At 42.7% G+C, this 14,972-nt stretch overlaps 1 protein-coding gene across 1 annotated transcript in view; it reads left to right on the forward strand.

Moving 5' to 3' along the window:
- Positions 1-4,747: 4,747 nt before the first annotated feature.
- The window catches only part of ADGRB3 (adhesion G protein-coupled receptor B3), a 425,805-nt gene continuing 415,580 nt past the window's right edge, over positions 4,748-14,972 (forward strand). Inside the window, exons 1-2 of the mRNA XM_065730890.1 lie at positions 4,748-4,817; positions 7,572-8,340. Of these exons, the coding sequence (XP_065586962.1) occupies positions 7,587-8,340 (754 nt within the window). The 5' untranslated portion in view covers positions 4,748-4,817; positions 7,572-7,586. The remainder of the gene's footprint in view (positions 4,818-7,571; positions 8,341-14,972) is intronic.

Here is a 14,972-nt window from a genome sequence, read left to right on the forward strand (position 1 = left end):
AAAACCAATGCTTTCTCTGTTTTTTATTTTTATTTTTAATTTTTAAATAGAAACATATAACCACCCCTACCCATCAGTTATGCTATATATTCTTGAGCACCATCTACTGGTACTGCATTGTTAATTATTTATGAAAATACAAAGCACTCTAATACAATTCCAATGTAATCATAACTCTTGCTTTTTAAAAAGATATTTAAATTGATAAGACAGAATATAGCCTAACATTTATTAAACTGCATATTCCCTCTAGATGACACAAAAAAAATTAACAGTGGTGTAATTTGTTTAAAATCTGAAGCAAGTAGGGAAATGTAACATTTCTTAATGGTTTGTAAAACACTGGACCAAAAATCATTCTATACAAAAATTTCCTGTTTATATTTGCTCTCAGCTTGTCTAAGGGAAAAAAAGGGCTTTTTCCTTTCTTCTTAGTTAGTTATTTATTGTATTTTTTTAAAGCTATGATGGCCAGTATCTTCCATATTATTTCTTTGCTTCAGACTAAATCATAACATTTTTCTTGGGACAGTCATACCAGATTTGGTTTAAAATTTTTCCCTGGCTTACAGCAAAGGAATAGTGTTCTTGTAGAAATCTGGCGTTATTCAGCAGAAACTGTGATGCAGATGAAAAAATGCATGCCAAAGGGGATTTCAAAGGGCCTTGCATGTTGGAGCAAATCAAGACATGGGAAAAAGATTAGTGCCACTATTATGTGTGTTAAGAAGCTTCATAAAAATGGTACTCAATTCTTATCTGTTAGTTGACTCTATTAGCTATGTTTGTTACCATTTTCGTGAATACTAAGGTGACATCTAAGTCAGTAACTGACTGCATGCAGCTGTAAACAATTAAGCATATGAAAATGATATTACAGGGGAGAATGACCATAGAGGAAAAAAATACAAAAATGAAGACATTTAAATAAATTCTCTTTTGAAAAACTTTTCAGTGATTTCAGTGTTGGAGATGATCTTTTGTTGGCCCAAAAGAGAGGAACTGCAGGCTGAAAGAATGACCTTGACTTGGAAAGAGTCCTGCTAAAGATGACAGCAGTTGAGTGACAGAACAGTACATTCTCCAAAGCCTACTGCATTACATTATGGCCTCCCTTTTACAATTTGCACCAGAAATTTCAGTGATTTCAGTTATATTTCAGTTATAACTATGCTATCCTCACTAAAACCTGAACACGCACTTAGATCTACACCAAAGATCTTAAAGTGCTACTGTAGGTGGGAAGAAAAGAGAAGAAAAAAAAGCAACTAAACAAACCCTTTAATTTATTCCATTCAGCTTATTAAATTTGGTAAGCATCATTTTTTCACACCAATACAGAAATTACTTAAAAAATATTACTCTCAGCCCTTGTTCTTAGGTTGGATCAAACCCAACCTTTTTGAAACAATTGCATCCAGTCTAGAAAGCAGTGCTATAAATTTAGTGTTCACTGTGTTGTGCCTATCCCCACCACACTATGGCTGAGTGACTTCACACTTCTTTTGGTGCCTTCATACTTTCTTTGTAGTGCAGATGGCACCACATGTGCCATGCTATTCAGAAAGTGCTTCTGTGAGACAGTATGAGATTGCATCAATACCTTACTCACGGTTTTTAACAGAGGTACAGAAGCTGGCTATGTACAGTGCTTCAGGACAACTGATGCAGGTTGACTTCTGCCCTACATACATATGAACATATGTGTACATATAAACTAGTACCACTCCAAGTACAAATGATCTGCATGACCAGTTTAAAGAAATATATTGTTACATATATATTTTTAATGAGCTTGAACTTATCCTAACTTTTAGAGTATCAAAATTTCAGAATTTTGTTTCAAATGCAGCTGTGTGACACATGGCAAACTCTGAAACTGGCCTCAGTTCAAGTATCCATCACAAGTGGACCATGGATATTTGAGTAATTACAAAGGTACTACTTATTTTAGAGTTAGTTCCTTTAACTAAAAACTATCGTGTTAAGCATGATTACAACAAATCTTAAGAAGAAATCTGCAGACTGGTGTGTGTCTCCATACCATACCTCTGTTCCTTGACTCACATTTAACATAAGTACGTACAGCTTGCAGCCTTTCCTCCAGTTTGCAGACAGGAGACCAAGGAGTTCACAATCCCAGGTCCCTCTTCATCATTTCTTCACAGAAATAAAAAGTGGAAGATGAGGGCTTGGGATACCCAGGGAGTTGCTTGCCATGCACTGTGTATTAATTTTCATTTTCACTGGCTGGGACAGATGGGGCTGTTCAGCCTGGAGAAGAGAAGGCTCCAGGGAGACCTGATAGTGGCCTTTCAGTGTCTAAAGGGAGGCTAAAAGAAATAAATGTTTTCAAACTAAAAGAGAGGAGATTTATATTGATTATAAGGAAGAAGGTTTTTACAATAAATGTAGTGAAGCACTGGCATAGGCTGCCCAGAGAAGTGCTGGATGCCCCATCCCTGGTGACATTCAGGGTCAGGCAGGACATGGATCTGAGCAACCTGATGCAGCTGTTTGCTGCGGGAGAATTGAACCAGATGGCCTTTAAGAGTCCACTTAAACTGAAACAATTCCATGATTCTATAAGCTGCAACTTGCTAATGCCATAGGAAGTAGTTGGAAGAGTTCATTCAGGGTGGCTGCCCCTATGATTTAACCTCATGTTCTTCATTTACAGTAAAAGGAATGAAAAAGGCTGCAGAGTACAAACATCTTTGATTTGTTCTGCTCACATCAACCTGTCAATGAACAGAATTACTTGAAGTATTTCAAGCAACATGGTGATCATTCACAAATAACACAGTGTCACCGAACGTGAGACAGTCTGATTATCCCTAGGCCATAAACAGTTCAGTTTTCATTGTGTTGTATTTGCTGGGTGTAGATCATGCACATTTCTCATAGTTCCCTTGGTTTGGATAGATATTTTTTGTTCTATTTTGACAATAGAGGCATGGACTATTTATAAGGCAAAGGAAAAAGGTAAAAGGCAGTGAGGATGTAGTTTACAGCTTGTACCTATGGAAAATACAGTAAAAAGCTATAACCGTGCTCGCTTTTAGTTTGGCCAGAACCGCTTTGTGACCAGCAGTACTTCTGATGAGAATTTGTGCAGCGTGTAATTGTGGTCATAAAAGCCCCGTATTTCTGGAATTCAGATCTTCCCGGGTCTAGGGCGGCAGTGGACAATTCCTTGTTGTAAGGAATCATTGCCTTGGGCCATGATCAGAACTTCAAACTTTGGTTTCTCTGAGGCGGGCGCGTTCAGAACCGCGCAGCCATATTATGCATGAACTTCGGGAACGCGGAGCAGAGCCCCAATCCTGGGGGGAGGGGAGGGGAGGGGGGTTGTTTCCCCCCCTCCGAGAAAGCTGCGGGAGCGCTCAGCCGCGAGCTGACAGCTCCATGTATTAAAATGTCACCTCCTCGTTTTCACACCGGATCTGCTGTCGCGATCTCTCACGCCGGTGGAGAGCCCGACTCCCAACGGAGAGAGACGCAGACAGAAGGCGAGGGAGGAGGGATGCACATTCAACCTAGCGATACCGAATTCACAAGGGAGGGGTGGCGGGGTGGGGGAAGACATCATCCATGGTGGCGCGGCACTTTCCGCGAACCTCCCCCGTGTGTCAGCCCCACCCGCCTCTAACGGGGTCGCCGCCGCTTTGCAAACTCCGCCCGCAGCGCGGCGACCGCGGGCGGCAGCGAGAGATCCCGGGAGGGGGGGGGGGGGACGACGGTGGGGGCTACGCTTCAAAAGAAAGAACAAGAGGAAGGAGATCAAGTGCGGCTTTCCCGCCCTCCGCCCTCCCCTCCCCGCCGCCCTCGCTCCCCGCCTCTGAGTTTCCCTTACGCCGGGGCGCTGTGCTGGGAAGCGAGGCTACGAGGACCTCCCAGGCTCGGCGAGCCGGGAGCCGGGACGTGCTGGGCGCCGGGAACACGCACACTCACACGCGCACACACGCGCGGAGCGAGGCGCGCCGCCTCCCCCGAGCCCGGCGGGCGGGGAAGCGGCGCGCACGGGGGCGCGCACACGCGCCGGCCCCCACGTTGCCGGCACACGCACACGCGCGCACACGCGGCGGCGGAGCCGCGCTCGCTCCCGCCGTACTCCCTACGCGGCCGGCGCTCGCTCCTCTCCCCGCCATCGGCAGCCAAGGACCCCCCCGCCGCCGGCCGGCCGCTGGTGCCCGCGGGGGGAGGAGGAGGGAGGCAAGAGGAATAAGCCCGTTAGTAATAACAGCAACAGCAAAACCCACCACCACATCTGCACCACTCGCGCCTCAGTCCTCCTCTCAGAACGTCGCCTGCCTGCCTGGCATCGCCTCTCATCGGGCTGCTGTGCTGAGACTTTGTTTCAAGTAAAAAAAAAAAGAGAAAAAAAAAAAGAAAAAAAAACCTTCGCTTTGCTCAGGCACTTCCATTTTTTCCCCCCTTGCAGTCTCGCTGGTTTGAGGTTGTGGTTATTATTTTTTTTTTTTTGCTTTTTTTTTCTCTCTTTTTTTTTTTTTTTCCTTTTTTTCCCCTGCCTTCATGTGGTTGGATTTGGCGGATCCGGATCCCGAGCTGCTGTTTTTCCGCGGTGGGGTGTGCTCGAGGCGTGCGGGGGTTTTCTCGCCGCGTTTTTTTCTCTCCTGCTGCTTTTTTTTTTTTTTTTTTTTTTTTTTTTTTCCGTGTTGGTTTTGAACCGGAGCCGGGGAAAATGGGAAACGGTGCTTCCGACAGAAGGGGAATCTCTCCATCACTGGTGTCGGGACGTGTGCCTGTGGTGCTAGCGGTTTAGAGAAATAGCCTGCCAGCTTTCGGAGTGGAAGGTAAGGGTGCCCGGGGCATTTCCATCTCCCATTCCCAGGGATTATGAGCGGAGAGCTTTTAGTTTGGGATTCCGGGGAGGAGGCGGCGGAGGAGGGGGACAGGCTGTTGCTGAAGGATAGAGAGGCAGCGCATCCAGCATGAGCCCGGCGTTCAGCTCAGCGCTGCTGCTGAAAAGTTAGCGAAGTCCGTTTGGCGACAGCTTTGCTTCCCCGAGACCCATTTCCAGCGAGACCGAGAGAACCTGAGGTTTGTGCGCGATGGGGGTAATTTTATGGGGTGAGGGGGGTGGGGGGGATGTTAGGTTAATAGGAAGTTAAAATAAGAGGAGTCAGTGGGTCTTCTGCTGGGGAAAAAAATAAGTGGAGTGATGGCGCCGTCTATGTTCGGCTGAGCTACAGTGTCACACAGAAAATCAGGGGAATATCCATCCAAACTCAGCACCCGTTCGCTTTTCAGCAGAGAGGGTTCCCCCTTTCCCGACCGGGGCAGCTCAGAGCTCCGCGGCCTCTGTTGAGCATAAGCCTCCATGGGAAAGGGAGACCTATTTAATCGGGGTGCCTCATCTTTGCAGCGAGCAGCTGGGCTCTCGCATTAAGCACTATTGCCAAGTAGATGCAATGCTGCCGGCACACTCCTCTCGAATGTGTGCAAAGCACCGGGGGGGTATTCAGGCAGTGCTTTTTCAGGGGCTCTGTATGAACAAATGCTTAACTAGAGTGAGGGCTATTCGATTATGATTCTTTGTAGAAAACAGCTGAGCACTGCAGACGTCTTTATTTTTTCTAATGCAAATAAAATATAGGATGAGAAAAGTCGAAGGCTTTTTCCTTTTCTCATTAAAAAGCAAGTAAGCCCCCTTTTTGCTTTCCAGATTATAAAATTAATCCTTTTTCATGGATGGAACTCCTAATTTAGACACTTATTGTCACATCAGCTTTTAACGCCTACACCATCCTGAATAACACTGCGCAGAACTGCATTGCCTGCAAAGTGCTTCAGCAAAGGGGAAATTGTTTCCAGAATTCCCCGTAAGTTTCTATTTTTTAAATCTTAAAAGCTGCACCATCCTTGTTTGGAGGAGGAGGACAGTATTATTCACTGGGGTGGATGCTCAGAAAGAGAAAATCCAACCCTGTGGATAGAGTCGGCAGTAGCTCTGCTTTTTTTTCTTTTTTTTTTTTTGCTTTTTTTTTTTTCTTTTTCTTAAATCAGATATAAAGAGGGTCAGAGTTGGAGCTGCTTTGCCCACTTCAAGATCCTGAGTTTGAATTGCAATCTAGGAGATAGGAAAATCTCTTCAAGGGAGCTTAATCTGGTGATTTGCTGCGTGTTATGCAATGGGAGGCAGAAGATGCCTTGCTGTGTGGCGAGGAGATGAAATGTGAGGCACAGGCACACAGCACGACTCCGTGACCGTGTCTGTGTGTCTGTCTGCCTCTGCTCGTGGAGCAGAAGGGGCTGCAGTCTGGAGTAGGGGAATTGGCACCACTTCTGTTGCTCACCTTTGAAAGCAGGTGAAAAGCTCTTCGTTTGTAAAGGATAAGCAACTTCTCAAAGGTTAATGCTGAAAACATTCAGTCTGATTTTTTGGGATAACATTACTCAGGTAAATATAACTGAGGTTCACTTTGTTAACGTAGGCCACTGTTAGGAGAACAGCAGAGGCTATAGTGCTTGACACATGGAGTAAAACAGCTTTATTTGGTAATGCTAGCAGGAAAAAAATGTAATATGCCTTTCATTAATTAAAGTGCACATCTGAAAAACACGGGGGCTTATCAGAGAGTAGAGGATATTCAGGATATTTGTAATGAGAGGGCAGCGAGATGCCCAGCACAGGGCCATAGGTGCAGAGGTCCTGTGTAGCACTGCAAGCTGTATAGAGCTAATGTGTGCAGACACCAATATTGTGGTGCATTTTGTATATCCTAAGAGGCTGTAACACATTCAAATTGCTATCTGGAAATGCTGGCACAGTGTGGTGTCAGACCACCGCCACTTTCATCTGTCTGTCTTTGCTGCTTTCTCTGATAGTCTCAACATTTTATTAATACATTAATCTCAATATTTCCTGCCTGGGAGTTCTTTTTATAGAGACCTCTGCATACCAGGTGGCCACTGTGAATTCATGCAGGCATATGGGAGATAATGTTCCATCTGTAACAAATACTAATTTGTGCGTTTTTAAATTATGGCTGTAATTCCTCACAGTTACTTACCAGACTTAATAGAAAAATAATATATAACAACAGATGCTGCCGATTTTCTTGATCTGCTCTGGTGAAATTCCGCATGTGCAGTCGTATGTGCGCATACATGAACACAGCAGGGCCACTTATTTACTTTTGGGGGAAATAAATAAACAGAGTGCCCCGTTCTCAGTCTGCTGGGCGAGGCATTGGGATTTTACCCAAGTTGAGCAGTTCTGATCCACGCCATGATGACTCCAGCATAGACAGGAGAGGACATCCCTATTAATAATCTAATAGATGCTTTCTTTTTTTTTTTTTTCTTTTTTTTTCTTTTTTTTTAATTTGGCTGTAGAAGATTGGGTTGTCGCGATGCCACGTGATGGCGCTGTTCACACAGCGGCAGTGCGATCCCTCGCGTTATAAAATAAAAATTACCTGCCCTTCTTTCTGAAGGGCTCTATCGGCAAGCCCGACAACAGCTGGCTCCAGTATTGGAAGGAGTTTGGTTTTCAATGCGGGAAGAATTCTACTTGCATTTTTATTTCATTTCATCTCCTGCAGGCCAAATGACATAGGATGAAGGCTGTTCGTAATTTGCTGATTTATATATTTTCCACCTATCTACTGGTTATGTTTGGATTTAATGCTGCCCAAGACTTCTGGTGTTCCACGCTGGTGAAGGGGGTCATTTATGGATCATATTCTGTAAGTGAAATGTTTCCTAAAAACTTCACAAACTGCACTTGGACGCTGGAAAATCCAGACCCGACCAAATATAGTATTTACCTGAAATTTTCCAAAAAGGACTTCAGCTGCTCCAACTTTTCCCTCTTGGCTTATCAGTTTGATCATTTTTCCCATGAAAAAATAAAGGATCTTTTAAAAAATAACCACTCCATAATGCAGCTCTGCGATTCCAAGAATGCTTTTGTATTTCTGCAGTATGATAAGAATTTTATTCAAATACGCCGTGTCTATCCCATCGATTTCCTAGGATTACACAAAAAGGAAGAAGACCAAAAATCCTTCTTTGAGTTTTTGGTGTTGAACAAGGTGAGCCCAAGCCAGTTTGGGTGCCATGTGTTATGCACTTGGTTGGAGAGCTGCTTGAAATCTGAGAACGGGAGAACTGAATCCTGTGGGATCATGTATACAAAATGCACCTGCCCTCAGCATTTGGGAGAATGGGGAATAGACGACCAGTCCCTGGTGTTGCTCAATAACGTGGTACTGCCCCTCAACGAGCAGACGGAGGGCTGCCTGACCCAAGAGTTACAAACCACCCAGGTCTGCAACCTCACCAGAGAAGCCAAGCGGCCCCCCAAGGAAGGTAGGTGCTACCCGGGGGAGGGGGGGGAAGAGGTTGGAGGGGGGTTGGTGAGTCCCACATCCTGCTGTGTGCTGTTCTCTTTGATGCTCACATCCCTTTGACTTGCTTTTCACTCCAAGGGCTGGAGATGATGTGCATTCCCTTAGGCCAGGGAGGGCTGCGTTCTCATTTAAAATCTGGCCAAGCCTTCAGCATGTAGTGCTGCTGAGTGCTGCTGGAAGTCCTCAAATGCAGGTATCCTCTGTTGTCAGCCCTCTCTCACAGCGATGCCCACAGGTGGTGAGCCAGCAGGCACTCACTACCTCCTTACATTCCACTGCAACATCTTGCTGAGACCTCTTGACTTTGCAAGGGAAACATTTCCAAAGGTGCACAGGCAAGCTCTGTAAAATACCCAGTGATTCACCTTGCTAAATATGTCCGGTCCCATTTGAGCCAGACTTCAGCGACCGAAACTAAATCAAAAGCAAACGTGTTTCTCCCCTGTATGATGCATTGAGGTGCAGCACAAGGCTCCTTGATCTGCCAGGAGCCTGCAAAGGGGCTGCAGGCTGCTGCAGTGCCCCTTTCTCAGGAGGCCTCAGCTGCAAGAGATGAAGGCTTTGCATCTCACAGGGGTGTGTGTGGATGTGTCAGGCCTGACAGCTGCTTTGTGTCCCCCTTGGAGAACGTGGAATGGTGGGAAGGCAGGAATCCAGCAGTGAGAGTGGCAGCTCTTTGCCCTCCCCCTCCCCCCCCGCCCCCCCCGCTGTGGCCTCCTGATGCTCTAGGGAAGTGCGAGGGTGATTTGGGGAAAGAACACCGAAGGGAGACCAGAACATAGGTTGAACCCAGAGAGCTGGTTTGAGCGCAGCTTTGTATGGATCCCAAACAGCCGTGTAGGGACAGAGCAGTCAGAGGGTCTCTGCCCCTGCGGCAAGGGATAAATCACCCAACCCAGGGTGCTGCATCTTAATGCAGGAAGTGTTCCCACTCTCCTTGTTTTCTGCACAGCCACAAAGCTCCCAGTCTGTAGCGAGGCAGCGCCAAGCTCCCAGCCCCCCTCATAGAAGTGGCTTTGTGGAAGAATGTAACATTGACACGTTGTTAGGAGAGGATTTTCTTTAAGGGCAGCCAAGCCCCAGTGCTGTGGGAGAAGGAAAGCTGAACTAGCTCCAGCTGCCGCGGTGCCAGCGGGGCTGAGAGGGGCAGGGGACACTTCTGGTGCCCCGCGGCTCTCTGCGAGCACCTCGCGGCTCGGAGCGATCCGAAACGACGGGGAAGCTCCGCTCCCGTCACCTCCCGGAGAGGCGATGGGAATGGCGTTTAGCGTCGCTTAGTGCTAATTAGCGCTAATTAGCCCCCGGGAGGCCGCGGAGCCCAGGGCGAGCAGCTCCCGCGGGGCACGGCGCGACCCAGGGACGCGGAGCTGCCGGGGAAGGGGACACGGAGTGACAGCACTGCCGGGTACACGGGCCCGTCAGACCTCCCGCAAAAATAGGCTGAATTCCAGAGCCTCCCATGTAAAACATCCATTTTCTGTCCTTAGCAGAGAGGACAGAGAACGCTTTAGGGCAAATCTCTGTTTTGCCTTGAATTCTCAAACATGTTGGCAATGCGTTTTCTTTCCAGTCTCTGTCACGTTTTAATTCTTGCCCCTACTTGCAGCTTTCTCCTTGATATTTCCTGAGTAAACAGTATTGTTACAGAGGGCAGCAATTTTATTCTTCACTTGCTTAGGATGGTATTTCAGTGTCTTGAACGTGAGTGTGGCTGACTGTTTTAACAATAATACAATTATTTCAATTATTTACTTAATGCTTTGTAAATTGTTCATTTGGCTGTTCCCGAAAGTGATGATCAGTTAGCAAATTGAGCCTCACAGTGCTTCTCGATAGCAGCGTACTCTTTGTCTTCCAATTCAGTGTTTGAAGCATTTTTTGTCTTTTCAGAACGTTAAAAAACTCTGCAAGAGAGGTGTATTGTCTCATTTTCTGCAGATTGGTTCATATTCTTCAAGCAGATCTCTTTGCATCAAGCTGGCTTGTAGTTAGGTTGGAAGCTTTGTTGAGGGATCGAAATGTAAAACATTCCTACCATGGATATTATGCAATTCATCACTTGCGTCAGCAAACATTAAGCAAGAAATAGGAAATATGCTTTTACAGGTAATCTGGTTCAAGTTAGATGAGCATAGGTAGTAAAAAATAGGTGACCAATAGCAGGGAAGTGTTTCTTGTTACTGAAATTCATAGCGGTGACAGAAAGTGCAGCTTTATTAGCGTAGGTTGAGTTTTAGAAACAACTGTGGTTGGTTGTCACTGTGAGAGAGCTCCAGAGTTTGTAAGATTGCATTTTAAGAATTTGTGAATTACTTTGGGGTTTGGTACTGACATTGCCTAGCAATGGCTTCTGGAAGGGAACTGCAAAGACCTGACAGCTTTCTACAAGATTATGCATACCCTCCCATCCTTCAGGTTTGCTTTCATCAAGCTTGACTATATGAAATGCAAAATCTTTTCCAAAAACTATTTCCAGCCCCTTTCAAGAGCTATGATGTAAATAGAGAACATTTAGATTAAAGCTTACTGCTTCTTTTTTGAACCTCTGAAGAATTTTGCAATTTTGAATATGATAAATGGCTTAGGAAAATGGATGAAAGACAGTATTTTTCCTTTTCAAATATGGGTAGCATTTTACAAAAGATGTGACAAGTACACAATGGATGATTGTGTTTCTATAAGAGCTGAAGAGTGTTTAACAATTAAAGGAATTAGGTCAAAAAAGGAGGCTGTAACTTTTTCTTTATTTTAATAAAATGGTTTGGAAATACAAAGTTTAATCAGCATGTCTTCTGTAGGCAGATCATCTTTGGTGTCACTGATTAAAGCAATATTGAAAATCACCACATTTTCACTAAGACCTGGTTTCATTATATCATGATGCTTTTCTGTAGCCATCTGAGGTGGTTAGCATGGATGAAAGCACTGGCAAATAGATCTCAGCGAATGCTGGCAGGGGCCCGAGTCTAAGGGCTTAGGGGATTTTGCCCTCTTAATCTTCAGTGCTGTGACTGAAGTATCTCATGAAGTTTCTGTCAATACGACAGGGCTTCTTTACAATTTATGTGGACCTGTAAGCCTTTGCATGAAGCGAATCCACGTATTTTATACATGGTGATAGAGAGAATGCAAGAAAATGTAATTTTCTAATTGTGACCACTACAAGGCAATAATGTTATTGTGTGATTGGGTTTCTTTATTCTAGTGGTTGACTTAGAGAGAAGCTTTGTTTTGGAGTTTTCAATTATAAAACAGTTAATGTTATTAGTTTGTCATCTTGTATTCATCCAGCAGAAGAAAGGAAGGGGTGTGGGAGGATAGTCACATGAAGGTACATTATGGTAGGAATGTAGCATTGGTCTACTCTGTTACAAATTGTAATGCTGCATGTCAGCATCTCAGCATGCAGCAGCTGTTGGAGTTTGTTTGCTTGTCTGTTTGTTTTCTGATTTCAGACCTGAAAACAACAGAGAGCTCTCAAAATATTTACTACCGGTGTCCCTTTAAAACTATAATTTAGGATTCATTGTTGCATAAAAGCAACATGGCAGATAGTTTTGGGAGATTTTTATGGCATGTATGCATTAATTTTTCCTGCTGTTCCATGAATTCTGGCCTCTTATTTCACACACTGTAGATGAATTTATAATTTTCACCACGTAGCCCACAGGGGTGAGTAACTGGCTGAATAGGTTGGAGATCTCATATAAAAAAAAAAATCATATTCTGGAGCAACATATTATAGCATGGCTCAATTAGAGAGCTTACAAAGTTAAATCAGTGCCCTTTGTCTAGGAAGATCAAAAATTTGCAAAATGGAGTCTAATGACCTTCCACATCTATTTCAAATTCATTATTTAACAAATATTTTGTATTAAAGCAACATTTATAAAATCCAAAATAAATGAATCTATTTTTATATACGTATGCACTATTTTTAATAGTGTAAAGTATGTGAAAAACTTGTAATAATTTGTATATGGTTCTTCATGCACTAGGTCTTATATAAAACTTGGGAGTTCAAGGAAGAACGCAAATACAAAGACAGGCTTTTTAATTTTGTGTGAAAGTATTTTTCTTTATTACACAATATATTTCATGACAACTTACACGCTAAAATAAACTTCTACTCATGAGGTTCATGAGCAGTGAAAATTTAGAATGTACAAAATAATTTCACCAAAAATAATTTTTTCACAGAAATAGAATGTTTCTTCTGAAAAGTTTATGATCAAAATATGGAAACTTTCATAAAATCGGTTTCTTTTTGCAGGCTTAGTTCCCTTGTTGGAAAAAAAGAGAAATGTTTCAGGATCTCCTATGGATTCAAATAGGCTTCCTATAATGCCCTTTTGGATTTTATTTGCTAAAAGAAAAAAATCAACCTAAACATTTCTAATCTTAGTACACATTTGGTAACTGTGGACTACTCACAAGAGGATACTTTATCAAAGTCATGGCAGTTTGATTTCAGGTTTTTTTTTTTTAAGCAATGCACTGTAGAAAAAGCATTAATGATCAAAATCTCTTTTAAACAATAAGCCCTACCTTTGTCTTCAAGGATTATATGTTATTATCATTAATGATCGTATTTCAGTTGGCAGTATATTGATCTGTTACTTTAGTTAGCTATGAAAGATCTTGCTGTTTTGATGTAAAATGTTGAACTTTGTATGCAAGACTAGTCAGCGCTTCACATATAACTTCATATATGTACTGAATCTGATAGGCTTTGGATCAACACATAACTGATATCTTCAAAAAAGAACATGCCCAGACAATACCCATTGCAGTAGGAAAAGCTCATTTAAATAGCTTTGTTTCTAGTCATTTAAATGTTTTGTTAGTAAATATACTTCATAATGTGTATCCATCTGAGTTGTAATTTCATTGGTATTACAGATTGTATCAGTGTTTTGTTTAGGACTTCATAGAATCATAGCATCACAGGGGTTGGAAGAGACCATCAAGAGATCATCGAATCCAACCCCCTGCCAAAGCAGGTTCCCCACACCAGGTGGTGACTTCTCACACTGAGAGAATGGTATATTATTAATAAACAATATGTGAGGAAACGTCAGCCTGCTGCAAGGGTTTGCTCTGCCTTCAGTGGGATCACAGGTGTACTATGTGAACACTGGTTTTCCTTGAGCTCATTGCATAAAGTATTGGTGACTTCAGAGATGTAGCATGTTCGAAGCTGCTTTGTAACTTTGGCTTGTGATTTTGACCAACAAACTGCCTTTTTTCTTGAATGGAACATTAGTACATGTAAACATAATGGAGACCTGCTCTCAGCTGGAGACAAAATGCTGTTAAAGGTCTCCCCTCTAAAGACCACAGGATCTAAATAGAAAACAATGATAAAAATTGGGAAAGATATATAACAAAATTAAGCACAGAGACTCGTGTTAGTGAATATATGGATTAGGAACAGGATTCCAGACTGAAGAACAGCTCTTCCTGCTGGCTCTTGTGAACTCAATAGCACTGAGTCATGTACTATCAAGCATTTTAGATCAGTGAGGTATTATTTTTTTCCTTTGCTGTACTGGTAAGCTGTGCCTTTTGCCCTCAAACACTTTTATTACGCTTTAGGTGGCCAGAGTACATAATGTCTTTGCAGCATTTTGGACCTCGTCCTTGCATGTCCTTTAGACTAATGTGTAAGTGTTCACCTGCAGAACAGCCATTAGCAGATGTTAATGGTGATTCTGTTTACATAGTGGTATTTCAGTTATTAGATCTCAGTGACATTACATGGAGTTATATTATGACATAATGGAGGCACTACAATTCTTATTACATAGTTTCCTATGCATATATATCCTATAAATTTAGGCAGTATTGTGATTATGTAGTCTAGCGTGTGTTCTTTTTAAAGAAATATATCCTCTTCTGTTCAAATCTATCCATATTGCTGTTTTGTTTTCTTCTTGCAGAAGCGTAGAAAAAAATCTGCTTTGTGTGTTGGTATGCACAGAGGGATTTTCAGAAGAGAATTTCTTTTTCTCTTCTTAGGGAATTAATTTTATGAAGTTTATTCAGTTGTGTTTTATCAAAGGGTTCTAACTCAAAGTTGCAGTCTTCAAATTTAAGTTTAGCTGTTCATTTATCAATATGCAGTAATTGTAATAAAACAAAGGTCATTGCAGAATTCCACTGAGCATTATTTGCATTCACTGTTAACAAGAAATATAACATACTCTTTAGGATATAGAAAGTTGTACATGATGCACAGTACAAATTTACAAATTATGCACAATTGATTTATGAATATTTCAGAGTTTGAGCCCTTCTTTATGCAAGTTAAATCTCAAGAGGAAAAAAGTCAAAATTTGTCAGAGCTCTTCTCAGTTTTGTAAATCTCTATGAGAAGTTGCAAATAGAGTTTATATAAAATTACATATTTTTTTTTTCTGATGGACAAGCCATGACCAGAATTAACAAAACCATTCTATAATGACAGCGTCAGTAGTTAAACAGAAAATTGGTAACAGTGGAGGAATAATAAGTCCTTGCTTCTTTGGCAATTTTTCACCAATTCACTCTCTCAGAAGATGTAGAACAGTTTAGGAATTGGCTTTGGTT

Source organism: Cyrtonyx montezumae, unplaced genomic scaffold (genome assembly GCF_038088225.1).
Source record: "Cyrtonyx montezumae isolate F1298 unplaced genomic scaffold, pur_monq_1.0 scaffold_13, whole genome shotgun sequence".
NCBI classification, from domain to species: Eukaryota; Metazoa; Chordata; class Aves; order Galliformes; family Odontophoridae; genus Cyrtonyx; species Cyrtonyx montezumae.